Source organism: Manacus vitellinus, unplaced genomic scaffold (genome assembly GCF_001715985.3).
Source record: "Manacus vitellinus isolate BGI_N305 unplaced genomic scaffold, ASM171598v3 scaffold_44_pilon, whole genome shotgun sequence".
In the NCBI taxonomy this organism is placed as follows: domain Eukaryota; kingdom Metazoa; phylum Chordata; class Aves; order Passeriformes; family Pipridae; genus Manacus; species Manacus vitellinus.
Window position 1 is genome coordinate 6,538,248 of NW_021940565.1, and position 16,663 is coordinate 6,554,910.

At 38.1% G+C, this 16,663-nt stretch overlaps 1 protein-coding gene across 1 annotated transcript in view; it reads right to left on the minus strand.

Moving 5' to 3' along the window:
- Positions 1-12,173: 12,173 nt before the first annotated feature.
- Positions 12,174-16,663, minus strand: part of ZNF281 (zinc finger protein 281) — a 5,640-nt gene continuing 1,150 nt past the window's right edge. Inside the window, exon 2 of the mRNA XM_008926865.4 lies at positions 12,174-16,659. Within this exon, the coding sequence (XP_008925113.4) occupies positions 14,323-16,659 (2,337 nt within the window). The 3' untranslated portion in view covers positions 12,174-14,322. The remainder of the gene's footprint in view (positions 16,660-16,663) is intronic.

Below are 16,663 nucleotides of genomic sequence, written 5' to 3' on the forward strand. Positions count from 1 at the left end.
TGATTTGAGATGCAGTGATACTATTTATGCATTCATCATCCTTTAATAGCTAAACAATCCATAGGTAATTTCAAAAGTATAAAACTACAGAAGGCTTTCCAACTATGCACACCCAATACTGATAATGCTTATGCATTCAACTAATAATTTCCAGGATCACACCCCCTACAGAACAACCAAATGGTCTTCTAGAGATATAATGAGTCCAACAAGATCACAAAATTATGCACCTGTGAGAATTATTTTTAGTCAATGCATTTTTCAGAGACCCTATTACCTTCAGAAATCCCCATTCTTAAGAAATCAATTAAACTGCTAACATGAAAAATAAGTGGTTGTCCTAACTAGAGACACAAGTGCTTCTACTGGAATCTAGGAAGCTGTCAACTTGCAGAGAATCCAGCTCCACAATGTATTTTGCCTCCATAACTTATACCAGTGTAGAATTTAAATAAAAAATCAACAATTGTACTCTTAAAGAATTAGAAAGTTCATGTTTCTCACATTTATAGACATTCCTGAGCAAGAAGACCAGAATTAATTCATAAGAGTAATTGAGGAATTAGGGAATTTTAGCCAAAAGCCAGTTAATTTTCTCCTTGTCTTGACCTGTCAAAGCTGTGCATGTCCTCAGAAACAATGAAATTCAGATGGTCTTTCGTTGCCCTATATGTCAGGCTTCCAGTCGTTAATCAGAAAAGTAGCAGCACAGTCGTTAAGGCAAAATGATCATCGCCATATTCCTAACCTGGCCATACAGAAGGCTGGGTGCCATACAGTCTGCACTTGAATGGTAGCATTTTTGAGAACTCACAGTATTCTTTATTTAAATAATGTAAATATGAAAAGAGAGGTCTATACATCATAAATGGGTATGACACAAGATTTCTCCTTGTCAGAAGTGAAAAATCTGTGTATATATCAAGCAGCGATATCAGATTTCAAAAGGTCAACTGCAAATGAAGCTCTCTGCCATTTCTCCACTTTTACATGAATTTAGCAAAGACACAGTGTAATCAGTTAGAGAGAACAGGCATTAGGACTGAAATAATTTTTTCCTAGCATTCTATACACAATTACATATGTTTATATCACTTGCAGTGATGTCACATATAAATTAAATTATTCATGTTTATGTTTTGGAGAGAGCATTTAAAACCATAAACACTGCTTTTAAAGTGAATGCATCAGAGAAAGTACTAACAGCGTGACACAGAGGGAGATGAATGCAGGAGCCAGAGGGAACGCCACTCTGAAGGCACAGGAAAACATTCCAGCAGACTTGACCTCTTGACCTGAAGTTCTAGATAGAGTACAACAAAAGAACACGAACAATCAGCAATTAAACTGATGGAAAAACATGTTAATGATCAATTTAAATCAAGTTTGTCACAGAAAAACACCGCGCCCTGTCCTATTCAGTGCCCCTATGCACACCTGTGCCAGAATAAGCATTTTCACAAACTGCAAAAAAATGGGATGAAATGTATTATTTACATGAAAAATAAGCCATGGGGTTTTTTTGCTAGAGAGGGTAAACAGCCAAAGATTGCAGAAGGCAGGCTGGCTTCTTTCAGTAATAGTGCCACCTTAGAGCATTCAGAATACAGCCCAGAGCACAAGACCACTGATAGTGCAAAATCCCTCACACCATTACTCCTTTCATCACAAAAGAAGTGGAATAAAAAATATAATTTCCTACCAAGTTTATCTACAATATTCTTACACTCTGCACTAGCCAACAAGACAGTGTTTATGTTAGATTGGAAAGTGTATACATGATTGTATGCGATGCACTGCTTTAGCTTACGACAAAATTCTAAAACAAAACAATAACAACTTTCCTGTGCTCAATCTACAGTATGTGAAAGTTATTCCTACTTAGCTTAAAATAGATAACTCCTCAACTTTAACTAAGTACATTTGTCTCAACTCAAAATAACTGTGAAAGTTTCATTAAAATGGTTTTAAAAGTACATTTTAGGTGAAATTGATGTTATCTTTTACTCAGTGAGAAAAGACTTTACAAGTATTTAATTCATTATCTGGGCACTTCTCAAAACCATTGTTCAGTATTCCCTGCAGTTTGAGAGTGGTTCATTTATGTTAACACTACCAATCTAATATGCAAACAGAAACTATTTTCTGGCTGCAGGTACTACTTGAAGGGGAAGGTGCCTTTCCTAAATACCCTCCATAAAGCTCCAATTATTTTTGAAAAGTATGGGAAAAATTAATTTTGTAGTAATTTATATACAGATGCTTAGAAAAGTCAAATGTTTACTAGAATGAAATATCCTGCTAAAATTCGTGATTGCAAATTAAAAAAAAATAAGTGGGTTTGGAAGAGCAACAGAATGACCAAGTCACATTCTTCTGGGATTCTCATATATGTAACCATTTGTTTATACTGCAGCTCATTTGATTAAATAGCCTTCCAAAGGAGTAGATGTCTGATGGATTATTGCATTATAACTGGATAATTTGCAGGACTATCTCCTCTATAGGAATATAGAACTTCCAACATCAGATAAACTACCTATTGTATCTGGTCACATTACATGCCCAAGGCAATGTAATTCCTGATGCTTCAGTAGGGGTTGTGAAAAGTTTTGTCCATCTTCATTACCTTTAATATTACTTCAACTGACCTCCTCTACTATAATTAATAGTGTATAGTTTGCCTTCTAAAATGTTACCCCAAAACCTTTCAAGATCTTATCGTCAGTAGCTTGTGATTGCAAGGCTGATCACATTTTCATCAACCACATTTGACACTGTCAGATGCTTTCTGTGCACACATGCATGTGAAAATAAATATATACAGTGTTTATTTACAAAGCCCTGCTGTCTTCCAAGAAGAATATTAATGAAAAATACATTGTCTTAATTGTCACCCCAAAAAAAAAAAAAAGGCAAAAGCGTTTTTCTTTGGAAATCTCTGGTACTCCCAAAGGTGACTGAGTTTCACATTGTGTCACAGGGGTAGACTGCTGTTTATTTTCAACAAAATCTACCTAAATTCATCCACATGATATAAATTTCTGAAAAAGGGTCGTTGGCCCTATTCCTCCAGTGGTTCCATTCCATGGAGGGTGACACCCAGCTGCTGTCACCAGTTACTCTGCTAGCTCAAATGTCAACGATCCTTGTCCTCCAAGGGCTTCAGACACGCTTGCTGAATTAGAAGATGATCATTAACAGAAAGTCCACCTTGGGGCATTTTGCCCGTTTTCTCAGATTGCTATCTTTAAAAAAAATAAAACACAAATAGGAAAAATATATACAGAAAAAACTGTATAAGAACATTAAGATTATAAATTGAAGCCATAATTTTGTCCTGAGGTTAGTTGTTAAATATTTTCTGGAAAACACCCTAAGTTCAGTAACTATCAGTAAGACTAACACAGATGAATAAAGGGCTGTCTTTTCACATTATTAGAGAGAAAAGTTTCATAAAAACCAATAATCACAGTGTTTAGCAATAATATAGCTTTGCATGTCAAAGAGAATAATATTCTTTAACACTTTAGAGGAACATTAGTCCAGCAGCTACCCTTTAAAAAAATATAACATCTTTCTATTGCAACATCTCAGAAAACCAGGGATTTTCACAGAAATTTTTACTGCATTTATATTATATATATTTAACAAACTAAGTACACACAGACCATGCAGGAAGAGTGTTTTAAAGGCATGAAAAAGCATATCCATAAGCATAAACCAACGAAGACTTACTGTTTATAGAAGCCAGAAAAGTTGAAGATGGAAATATTGAGTTTGTCCAAACACCCACTGATAAAACCCAAGGTCTGTGATGAAATCAAGTCTAACAAACAAAAGAACCATAGGGCAGAGAAATGAAAGACCTATTGCAAGTATGCCAGAAAAATGCTGATCTCTGTTAAAAACCATTACTTAAAACTAGATCTACAACAGGTACCTGAAAATTATGAAACTTTCCGTTATAATTGACAACTATCACCACATGGAAGTCCAGGATTCACTGCAACATCATTCAGCACTACTGCCCTGATCCAGAGAAACAGCCAGATCAGCCCCACCAAAGACGACCCAAATTACATTGCCATAATATCCAGCTTTGATTAATCTTTGAAAAACATCTGGAATACAAAACTTATGGTCCTGCTGTCATCCACTCACTATATACATTTTAATCCCCATCCTTTTTAATCATTTTTTGCTTTCTGTTAACAAAAAAAAAAAAGAAAAAATCTGGATCAACCAGTCAAGACAATCTTTTGCAACAACTGAGCCCGTGACCAGAACAAGAGCTAACAGCAGTGCCTGAAACAGCCTAATGCTGTTAAGACTTATCAACAGACTGATAAGATAATGCTCTGTGCCTGCCTTTCTCCAGCAGAAAGATTTCAAGTCAAAGTCTGAACCAAAATCAGAAGCTGCATCCTCCCTGCTTTGCTCTTCATGAGCTCTGAACAAGAGCAGCTTCAAGTCAGGCCATTTAAGCTAACTTTGGGGGAGAAGAGGGAAAAAGCATTTATTATCTCCCAAATCATGTAAATTAGTGTCAGTTAGATGTTTCCCTAACATCTAATAAGATATTGACAAGAAATGAAAGAAGGAAAGTTAATAAAACATAAGAAAACAAACAAAAAATACATATTATATCTTTTATACAACATTTTATATTGTATGTAATATAAACAGCTAAAAAAATTATTTCACAATGCTTTCACTAGCTTTTCTTCCTAATCTTTAATAAAAGACTAAAGAAGGCTTGTCATGGAAAATGCCTGCAAGTTAATGCAGACTGGAGTGTCCAAACTAGACAGCTGAAACATTTAACTGCTTAACACTGCATCATGATAGGATTCCCAGCAACATCCTGAATTCTCTAGCTCGCTTGTTCCATTAAACAATGCACTTTTAGACACACCATTGTACTACTTCCTAGAGACACATACTGTCTTCTTCAGCATAAAACCTGTCATTGCCATTTGGCACAGACCACCGGCCAAACAAAGCTACAGAGAATCTCAGAATTATTGACGTTGGAAAGGAGCTCCTGACTTCATTTTGTACAAACCTCTTACTCCAGCCAGGTCAACTCCAGCAGCCTGTCCTGGACCACATGCAGCTGGCCTTTAAGTATCTCCACAGACAGAAACTCCACAGCCTCTCTGGTAACTTATTCCTGTGCTTGACAACCCCCTCAATAAAAGTGTTTTCTTGTGCTCAAATGGAATTTCATGCGTTTTGTGCCCACTGCCTCTTGTTCTGGCAGTGGGTACTACTGCAGAGTCTGGCTCCCTCATTCTTTTTCCTTAAGTACTGGAGAAACTGATGGAAAATTGATCTCACATTAATGAGATCCTCCTGAGCCTTGTTTTCTCCAGGCTGAACACACAGCTCTCTCAGCCTCTCCCACTATGAAAGAGAATCCAGGTGCTTAATCATCTTTGTGGTGCTGCTGGACTCACTTCAGTCAGTCTGCCTGTCTGTTGTACTGGAAAGCCCAGGACATGGCCTCACCAGTACTGAGTGAATTAGGACACCTTCCTTGACCACTGGCCATGCTCCCCCTGATGCATCCCAGGATAATGTTTGCCTTTTTTGCCACAAGGACACATTGCTGGCTCTTGGACAGCTTGTTGTCCACCAGGGCCCCAAAGTCCCTTTCAGCAAAGCTGCTTTCCAACCAGTTGGCCCCCAGCATGTACTGATGCATAGGGTTATTCCTCCACAGGTGCAGGACTGAGCATTTCACTGTGCTGAACTTCATGAGATTGCCATTAGCCCACTTCAGCCTGCTAAACACCAGGCATGGCAGTTTTTGTTTTATATTAGCACATTAAGATAAATAAGTAGAAATTACTGGTTTGTTAGAATGTGCAGAAACTGCATAGCATTTAATATTCATTAAGAATTTACCTCACTCCTCGGCATACTTTTTCCCCTGGAAAAAGAAAATCAATGTTTCCACTTTCCATCCCTCAGAAGATTTGACACGAAGTTGCAAAAATAAAAGGCTCTGGTATCAAATTAGTCATGTCCCAGCTTATAAAGTAAGATTTATGAGTAAGTCTTCTCATTTACAGAAAGGAACAACTTAAATCTTTCTAACCATTAACACATTGTTCCACATACCCTTTTATTTTCACCTATTACAGTCACTTCTCACTGGGCACTAGATTCATTTATGTGGTATCGGTGTACTGTGTGGTAACTGCTGTTTCACTCTTCCAGTTTACATAGCTCTGAAATAACATGTGCACACTCTAAACTTTTCCTTTCTTGTTTTCCTTTTGATGAAGCGTATTCTCAGAGAGGGACGGTCTCAAAAAAAATACTGTTTCAGGTACTCGGGTTGTGGCCTCATAGGAATAGTATTCATCATCATCAACCTGCTCTTCAAAAAAACATGTAGTCAGGTTCTTAGCTAAAAATAAATAAAATCAGTATTTCATCACAGAGGATCAGTTCTATATATATGACTTCTTAAAAAAGAAACTAATCTCCATTCATTACCTTGACTGCACACTTCAGAGTTTGCTCTGCTACACAGGCCTCTCCTCTACAAGAGAGAGCACAATTCAGATCAACATTGCTGAAACCTTGAGAAAGTCCTCAACTAGAGGTAATGTCATTCTCTAAGAATGACAGATGATTCTCTACAGTTGAAGAAAATTGCTGAGTACTGCAATTCAAAAACCTCTGCTGAAGTTGGATAGAGCAACAGTGTTTCCCCACTGGGAAACGGTCACAACATTTATCTGCTTTCTGCAAAACACTTTGCTTTTTTATACAGGCCACCAAGAAATTCAAGCCTTCCTAGATTTCAGTGCATTGCAAGCCTGCAATGTACTGCAAAAGTAAGTGGAAAATCAATGACACAAAGATTTTTGATTTTTCTAGATTCCAAACTATAAGTAGCTACAAGTAATTTTGAATGCCTTACTGCTGTATATCCCAAAATCAAAACAGACAATTACAAAGCATCTTAAGAAACCAGAAGGCCCTTTACTAGTCATATGGCCGGTCAAGTAGACTTTCCTTCTTTTCCCAACTCCTTGCCACAAATCACTCCTGTAGCAGTATCTATATTGAGAGAGAAGTCTGTGTTATTTCTAGATTTTGCAAACTGACAAATTACAATACATTTTCTAGTCTTTTGATTTTGTTCACTGATGGGAGAAGGGGATCCTCTGTTTTATTTGTGTCCTTTCTGGCGGAGAAATAATAAAAAAAAGAACAGCTCATTGAGAAGCTTGTGTCAGCTTCATTGTCAAGACAAAGGTCACTGCATTCCTATTCACGATGACCTACAACTGTACCCATTTAAAGACTTCATTACGCTATATTAGAGGGACCTCTTTCTCAGAGATTTTAATTTAGCTTCATTGTGAGAAGAACAAAACATGCAAGCATCAGAATATGGTGTTAAAAATTGTAAAAACTAATGATTTCAGCAGTCTTATTCCCCTTGCCATCCACTCTTAAGATAACATGTGTGAAGTACGATTTCCTGAACCACATAAAACAAACTCTGAAACTACTTTTACTCCAAAGTCTCTCAGCTCCAAAATAAATAATCAAATTTAGTGTATCTGCACAAAAATTATTACCTGCTCTCAAAAAAAATCCAAGTTCCAAGATCTCAAGATGAGTAATTAGTTTAACTTTCACATCTCCAGACTAATATGAAATTACTATTAGAGAAGCAAACCTGGAAAGAAGTTTTAATTAAGAATGCTCAGGAAGTAAACTTTTAAACAACCTACACATTTCATACAGATTTCATAGAGACTGCACTAAGAACACCAAGTGTACATGTTCAGTTACAGGGTTTGATGCTCCTAGTTCATGATATCATCTGACCTAGCTTTCATAAAATTCTTTAAGCTAAACAGGTTGCATAGTTTTAGTGACACATCTCTGTTGACTACTAGTGAATAACACCAGGGTTATTCAGCCCTCTGGCCAAACTCAAGATAGCAGAATTTTGGCACAGATCTCTGCATTTCATTTTCACATAGTGAATCAATACTTGGAAATGCCAGGTCTTCCAAAAAACCCTAGGTGTTCTGAGACATGGAGCTTGCTGCACTGTCTCTCGCACTTCCAAACCCTTGGCCACAGCCCAGCTGTAAAAGGCAGGCCATGCTCTCTCTGCCAAGACTGCGTGATTGCCTTCTGCCCCTTCAGACAGGATAGGGCCAGGAGCTTCTACAAGTAAATGTGTTACTACCAACCTGATCGAATTCCAAGCAGAGAGTTAACACAATATAAATGCCCTCCTCAGCTGAAGAAGCTAATCCTTATTAGTCTCACTATCCAGTATGACCAAGTAGCTTCCAAGACAACATATTTTTCATTCTAGAGATCATGTTGTTTAAGAGATAAGAAGCTCCACTGGTATATTTTACCCATCAGAATTTAAAGCGCCTCAGAAAAATATGCAATATATTTTATTACACATCTATATATTTCCTCAATACCGGAAAGGAAATTAAATTGATTCTAAACCCTGCCACTCAACAAGTTGCACGTGGATTTCTTTGTAAATTCTACTCTAAACAGGTCTCAGTCTGGTTTTATTCCCACTCCTCTCAGAATGTAACAGCAAAAACATCCCACCTGTGAGCCATTTCCCCCCCCATCAGAAAACAAGTGTAGCATTCAGAATGTTTGAGTAGACTGAACCATCCTTACCACCACTGACATAACTTCCAGCCACATAAACAATCATGTCCCAGTCAAGACCTTTCCACTGGGGACAGAGTATGAGCACACAGAGGAGTACACACTGTAAGGAGAAATCGTAAGATGAAAAAGCAGCCAGTCTTTTGGCCTTTGAGAAAAAAAATCAAAATCAAATCTCATTTGCCAATAGCACAAAGTAAAGGGATCCTTCTGAACAAGACACAGGAATATTCTGAATGGTAAGAACCTATTTTTAGATAGAGCAGGTTTTAGCATCAAAGGTGGCACATGAGCTACTATAGAATATCTGATGCTTGTTGCAGATCTTACATAGTGACCATTATATGCCTCATTACCTCACAGAATGTTTTGAGAGATGTAGCACTAAATAAGAGGCTATTTAAAATACATTTTAAGGTAAGATAGAGTATATTAAAATAATCAAAGAAATACATTCTTAAATTAGTTCTTAATTCTTTCTTCATTTTGAGTCTGGCTGTATAATATTTTATCAAATTTCAGAGCAGGTTGCCAAGTAGACAGACAGCTTTCTAGTGTAACATCCTACCATCAGTTAGGACAGCATTAGGTTTAAAATTACCAAATACATTGGAAATTTATTAAAAGCAAAATATTGAAAAGAATATGAAGATATAGTAGTATGCTACATACAAAAATTGACATTACTATAAATATTATGAAAGTTTAAAAAAAAAGTCAGAACTAAATCTTCTCTTTAATCCTCAATTCACTCCACCCTGAATGTACATTACAAGAGACTGATGACACGATGACAGAGAATTTTATCCAAGCAACACCACCTTGCTGTTGTAACCCAGAGATCTTATACCATGGAACTCAACTACAGTCAGTGTCACAGAGATGAAATGTCAGCACCTATCCCTCCAGGTCATAGGTATCAAAAGGAAACTGGGCATCCAAAGGTAAATGTATGTCTATAAACCCCATAATATTAGAATATCAGTATATGGATATGGCAAAATATATTTGTTTTCTTTTCTAACGTGTGAGAAAGCAAACAACACTGAAATAAACCTGGGGTTTAAGAGCCAGTGAAAAAAGTTACACAAGAAATATGTTTCTAACAGCATAGACAACAAAGTGTATGACAGTTGCTCATTTGGTAAGCAGGGTATATACCCTGTGTTCCAAACGCTGTGTATAATACTAAACCATACTTTCCTAAGTCTTTCTACAAACAAAAAAATTGCACAAAAATCACTTGAGAAGAATATTAAAAGACAGTACAGTTCATAGAAGCAGCGAGAAAACAGATTCCAACCTAAGAATATGCAACACATGCACTCATGTACACACACTGAAGACTGCCACATGGAGTAACAGACTAAATGATTGTAACAGCCTGACTGTTATCCTGGAGTGGTCATCTCTGGAGACAGAGCTGCCAAACTTTCAAATCTCTGAATGTAAAAGCATTTTCAAAAACTTTTAATTATTATCAGGTTTCAAGAACAGTGATTCAACAAGGGATATCCACCAACCTAGTCTAGAGTCCTAGCTTGTGGGGAGATGATTCTAATTTGTTTTTGAAGAAGCAAGGGATGAAAACACCAGTGGAACAAGAAAGTTTTCTTCCTTAATCTAATTTTAGGAAATATGTGAGCAATTTTTGCAGAAGTTTCCCAGAGATAGTGCATAGAGCATGAGACAGACAGAGCCTGGAAAATTACAGCTCAAATGTTTAAAGCTGGTAATCAGCAGGGGCTGTAAACAGTATCTTTCATTTTAAAGTGACCTGATTCCCGTGGACACATGCTAGAACATGAAATTAGTAACTTAAACATTGTCACAAGTATCTTCTTGGGTATAACAAACATTTCCACAGTCACAACAGCAACTTGATATGAACAAGGCTGATTTCTAGTTGGTGGGGAGAAAAAACAGCAGAAGCATCATTCAGACAATTACACTGTTATCAAGCATATAATACTGGGGGTGGGGAAAGACCAAACAATTGAAACAACAAAAACCACTAATAGAAAACATTGAATTATTCCAATATCTTCTCAAGGGCTCCATGAGGCATTAGGCAGCTTTTCTTCATCAGTAGTCCATAAATCTGAAATTGCAACCACTCTTCACACCATTCTGCTTTCACTTTTTTTTCCATCCTGCTTTCATTTCTGTTTGTCACTCTAACATTTCACCCACAAGTCTGTGTCCAATTTAAGTCATTCAGGAGCTAAGACAAATTTTACGTAGTTCTTCTATATCATCTGCAGGTGGGTCAGACATGCATTTTCAGTGGCCTGGGACACAGAGATGCATTCACAATTCAAGGTACCATAATGCACTTGTTTCAAAGCAAAAACATGAGCTACTGAAAGAAAAAGTGTAACAATTTATGCACAATTTTCTATCATCACGTATTATCAATTTTTCTTTGCAATCCTGTTAGTGGTAGGAACCAGGTTATCATTCCCCTCCTATAATTTCTTTAGAAACAACAAAAAACAAACCTTGAAATAAAGAGCCATTTTGCTTTCCCTTTCCATCTTTCACTGCCACATCCCCAAATAACATTTTAGTTCATGTGGGTTAACTACTTCTTACTATATAGTTTTCTAATATGTAACAGGTAAAGCCATAGCCCGATTTCTATGCAATTTTAACATTTCCTTAACCTTCATTATCTAAAGAGAAAAAAATTTGAACTCCATATTGAAGTAGGAAAATATTTAGTTTTGCTCTATTTAGAAACATTTTTGAATGACTGCTAAACTGTGCAAAATTCCACTGTCTCCATCAGATTTTTTTTAAATGATTCTTAGCCATTTTCTGAATATTAGACATTATTACATACTTACCTTGTAAAGTTTTTGCCATTTTTCAGCATGCCAAGCATTTTTCTCATCTGTCATTGTCTTGATTCAAAATCACATGTGAAGTTGAAGAAAAATACAGATTAAGTAAATCCACAAACTATCTTCAGATAATCTGAAATGCTTTTAACTATTTTGCTACAGTACTATTTTTACTGGGCATTTTAGAATGCACAAGTTAGCATGGGGGGGGAGAGGAACCACAACCAAAAACCTTCCCCAAAAAGCAGATAGGGAACCTTCTACAATCTTTACCTTGAATGAAATTATATTACATACGTGTCATTCTGAATTTCCAGCAATTATAAAAAGTCTTGAAGTTAACAATATGCAATTTAGGTATTTTTTAACCAAAACTACAGATTTGAAAAGATGAGGCTGTATGAACATTTTAACTTCAGGAAATTTGTTCAGTTTTGCTAAGCTAAAGGTACGAGAGAAAACCAGAGCCCTGGTTTCTAAAATAGCACATTCAGATTATCTGACTCAAAAGGAAACTGAAGAGAATAAGCTGAAAACATGCCAGTAAGTTATATTATTCCTTTTCAAAATTTAATCTCTTAATGTTTCCCTAATAGGTTCTCAAGTGTGACTGGATAATAGAAGTGATACCTTAATGATTTTGTGAATAATGGGTTTTATTAAGTTAAAGCAAACAGCCAGAACAATACATATGCAACTTCTACTACACACAATATAAAGAATGTAAATTATAACCTCTGTAAAACAAAAGAAAAGGTACTCAAAAAGCCAACACAGTGGTTATGGACTATTCCATCCCCGATGACCAGCTGGGTTCTGTGAGTAAAGAACAGTTGTTGTTTGCTTATTTAAACTGAAACAGCATGAAATACAGAATCAAGTATAAATAAAAAGTTAATGGAGTTACACGGACTCTATGAGAACAAACTCTATATTAGTGAGGGGGAGAAAAAAAAAAAGACACTACTAAAAGAGATCACGAGTGGGCTCAGGTTTCAATTCTTAGTGGTGAGGGACAACAGGAGAAATTACCCAGGATTTTTGTAACAATTCCTTTAATAATACACCACTTTCATAACCAGAAGTGTTTTACACTTGCACAATGTTAATAACTTTATTATACATGGAAGCCTGTAATAGGCTGATTACACAATAAGACTGCAAACAACCACTGGTACCTTCCTGACAACAGAAAAGTACGTAAGACTGAAACATCACCAAGAGTACATAAAAAACCATCATCATAAACATCACCAAAATTACATTAAAAAACTAATTAAAAAATACATTTGCAAAAAGTGGTTTAGAGCAGTGCCACTGCCTTTCAGCAGCTTTGAATGGCCACCAGTATTTCTAGCAGGTTTCCATGGCTCCACAGGCATTAATCAGGATTCACATATAATAAATAATGTACCACAAAATATACATAAAGTAAGGCAATAATTCCAAAGAAAAGTTCTGTTGATATTAACAAGCCACTCAAGTTCTACTTTTGTAGTTGATGTCATCACCAGAAGCCTTTGATGGAATTGCAGCCTTAGGCCCTAAAAGCCTGCCATGATGAACTGCTGCAAGCCCCTCTCTCTGTAAAGAGCTTCAGTGACACCACTGGTACCCAGCTGGGCACAGGGGTCCGTGTTAGCTGATCCTGATGCAGGATAAGGGCCTTAATATGTACAATTGGGAGTATATTATTTCTTATTGTACATGGAAACCTTGACATAGTTCTAAAACATGTGGGTGTTCATTGTTCATCATCTGATGTCTTAAGACATCAGAAAGCACATCATAAGATATGCACTTTCTGGAATGTAAATCTTTTTAAATGCTAGCTATTAAGTTGGGGTGAGAGAGTGAGTAGGGAATAAGGGAAAGAAAAGGGTGAGGGGACCACCAAGACCAAGTCCAGAGGAACCAGGAACACAATAAAATAGAGGGACCCTTTTACACTAAAAGAACATGAAAAAGGGGAAGAGTAAGAGATGGACTTTTTTGAACCATGTATAATAAATAATGTATCCCAAAAGCCTATCTGGATTACGACTGTAGTTTCAAGTTGGGGTTCTAATGACATGAACCAGATGCACACACTTTGTTCTCATGGTTTGTGTCAACAGAACCTCTTTACGGAATTACAGTCTCATGCAGAAGTTCTGGGGACATTACTGTTCAGATTAAAGCTACCGTGCTGGGTTCATCCTACAGACCCAAGAGTATTTGCTCCACCTGCCTGGAATGAGCGTTACCTGGAAGAACAGGAGTACTTTAAAAACAACAAGATTTAGGTAGCAAAATTCTTTCAGATCAGCCGACATAAAAGACAGCAATTTGAAATGTCATAGATCCCTTCCTCAAAAAGCTGAGATATATTTGTCATCATCTGTAAATTGGAAGTTCCAATACACTAACGGTGCATAGAATTCCCATGCTTCATTACACTTTCCTGAGAGTAAAGCAATTAGAATAAACCTCAGTCCTAGGAAAAAAGTTAATTTTTTGCATTTAAAACTTTTGGGCTATTCCCTGACAATCTACATAATGTAAATTTGATTGCTAAACATTGTCACTTGAACAAAAACACTATTTTAAACTATTGATTTTTGATTAAAAACCATAATAAACAGAGCTAAAAAAAAATCACGCTAACAAAATAAACTAAATATGAAAAGTTGCATTGAAAGGGCATGTTACATTATTCTTAATAGGACCGTGTAGAAACATTCCAATGGCAGTGTTGTCAAAGTAAAACAAATTACATTAAGAAGACTCCACAGCCTAGTCAGTCAGGACCTTACCTGTAACTCTGGCTGGTTGGGGTTTTTACTCGTGTACTACATGGCTCACTTACATCAGACATCATATTTGTATACCCTGAGAAATCTGACACTGAAGTCCTTACTCTATGGTCCACTTCTCCATTAGAGTTAGTGATAAAAGTCATTGGCACCCTGCTGCCCGACTTAAACTGAGAACCAAACGCTTGTGCAAAGTTCTCGATCTGGTAGGTTGCTCTAGGCTCTATGTCCTTCTGAGGATCTATCTGGCTAGTTAACTCCTGAGATGGGATCTGAAAGCTCGTTGAGGATTCTAAGTTTTTCTGTTCCTTCTGGCCAGTCAATTTCTGAGATGCTGACTGGTAGTTAGACGAAGTCTCTAAGTTTTTCTGTGGATCAATGAGATCATCCAGCTCTTGAGAAGGAGTCAACTGTTGATGCGAAGCCTCCAAAGCAGACAAATAAAAGCCTGGTTGAGATCCAAGCAACATCCCAAATGGAGGTTTTGGCAACGCAGTTGGCAATACTGAGGTAACAGATTGGCTGAAGCCACACTCAAGTGGAGATGTAGTGTATATCTGTTTGTCTGGAAACAGAGTGTGGTTATGGAGAGTCGAAGACAAGCTAACAAACTGGAAACTGGGTCCAAAAGCAAAACCAGTGCTATTGGTTGTTCTTTCAAAGGCTTGTTGGAGGTATTTTGAGTATTCTTGCAACATGCTTGCCTTATCATTTGAAACTGTTTGAGAGTTAGGGCTCAAGTTTTCTTCCTGAACCATCTCTGAATGTTCTCCTGAGGTGTGCAAGTCCACACGCTGTTCAGTTATACTGAAAGGATCTTCTTTCTGGCCTTCTGATTTGTGAGAATACTGGTCCAAAAGGCTCTGTAAGACTTCATCAGGAATACCAGACTTGTCGTGGCAAGACTTTATTTCACTATTTAAAGATGCTGAATCAATGAGAGATAAAGGAGCTTCGTTATCCATAACACTAACACCTGGAGACTGGATGACGGACTGCTGGGAAGTCATGTGTCCAACATTAAGTGAAAAGGCACTGTTACTGCTTGCAGTTTGTAAGTATCTTCTTTTCTTGGAAAACTGCATGGCATCATCGTAATTGCTACTTATTTGACCCGGTTTACCACCTGTACTTTGGAGAAGGCCAATAGTTTCTACACCGGTATTGGCTACTAGGCCCAGAGAGCCACTCTGTTTCCCAGACAGTGGTTTTTGCCCCAAAATATCTGGCAGTGGTGATACAAAATTAAGGTAATTTTTGTCTGCCTGTTTTCTGCTTGCTTTTTTCAAGACCAATTTTGGCACCTTTTTCTGAAGTTCTTCTATGCCTGTGCCAACTAGACCACCACTGGAAGACACAATAGGAATATCAACTGCATAACTTGGCATGGCCACGTTACTTGTAACTTGAGATTCAGCTATTTTGCTGCTACACTTGTTTCCTTTGTTTTCAGTGGATGTACTTTTTGTTTTACTTTTTCTCCTTGAGGAACTTGTATTTCCCTGAGACAATGCAGCCAAGCTACCCATGCTGTTTGATGATCCAGGCTCCATTCCAGGCCCTGCTTTACCTATGGCTTCACCACATGTTCTTCTGTGCTTCAACAGTCTATCAGTCCTTGAAAAATACTGCTGACAAGTGTCACATTTGTATGGCTTTTCTCCACTATGCGTCCTCTTGTGTCTTTCCATGTGGTACTTCTGGATGAACTTCATACTGCACTGGTCACACCCAAAAGGCTTCTCTCTACTGTGGATCTTCTCGTGTCTCTGCAGTAAGTACTTCTGGATGAAGCCCATGCTGCACTGGCTGCACTGGAAAGGCCTCTCTCCGGTGTGGATGAGCACGTGCCTGCGTAAGTGATAGGAACTTCTGAAGGCAGCACTGCAGTGTTCGCAGACGTGAGGTTTCTGGCTGGGGGACGCAACGGCACCTTCCCCATCTCCCACCAGGGGGGGTTTGGATGAAGCACTTGGCTTCCGCTTGGCTTTGATTCCCTGAGTTTCTGGCTTTGGCCTCTTTGCCTTCTTGACCTGGGCGTCGTGCTTTGGCTCACCTGCGCTCCCTGGGGCGCCCTCGCCTCTGCCGGTCAGCAGCAGGTCTCGGTGGGGATGCTGGTGCAGGTGGTGAAGAAGGCTGAGGTCCTGGATCACGCTCTGGCCGGCTCCTTCGCCGCTGCCGCCGCCCAGGCCGGGGGGTCTCTCCTCCGCCGCTCCCCCGAAGAGCCCCCCGTAGTGGTGATGGTGCTGCGGCTGCTGCTCCTCCTCCTCCTGCTCGCTGGGCTTCTCTTGCTTGATGCTCACCAGGGACTGCAGAAAGCCCCAGGGGCTCCTCTGC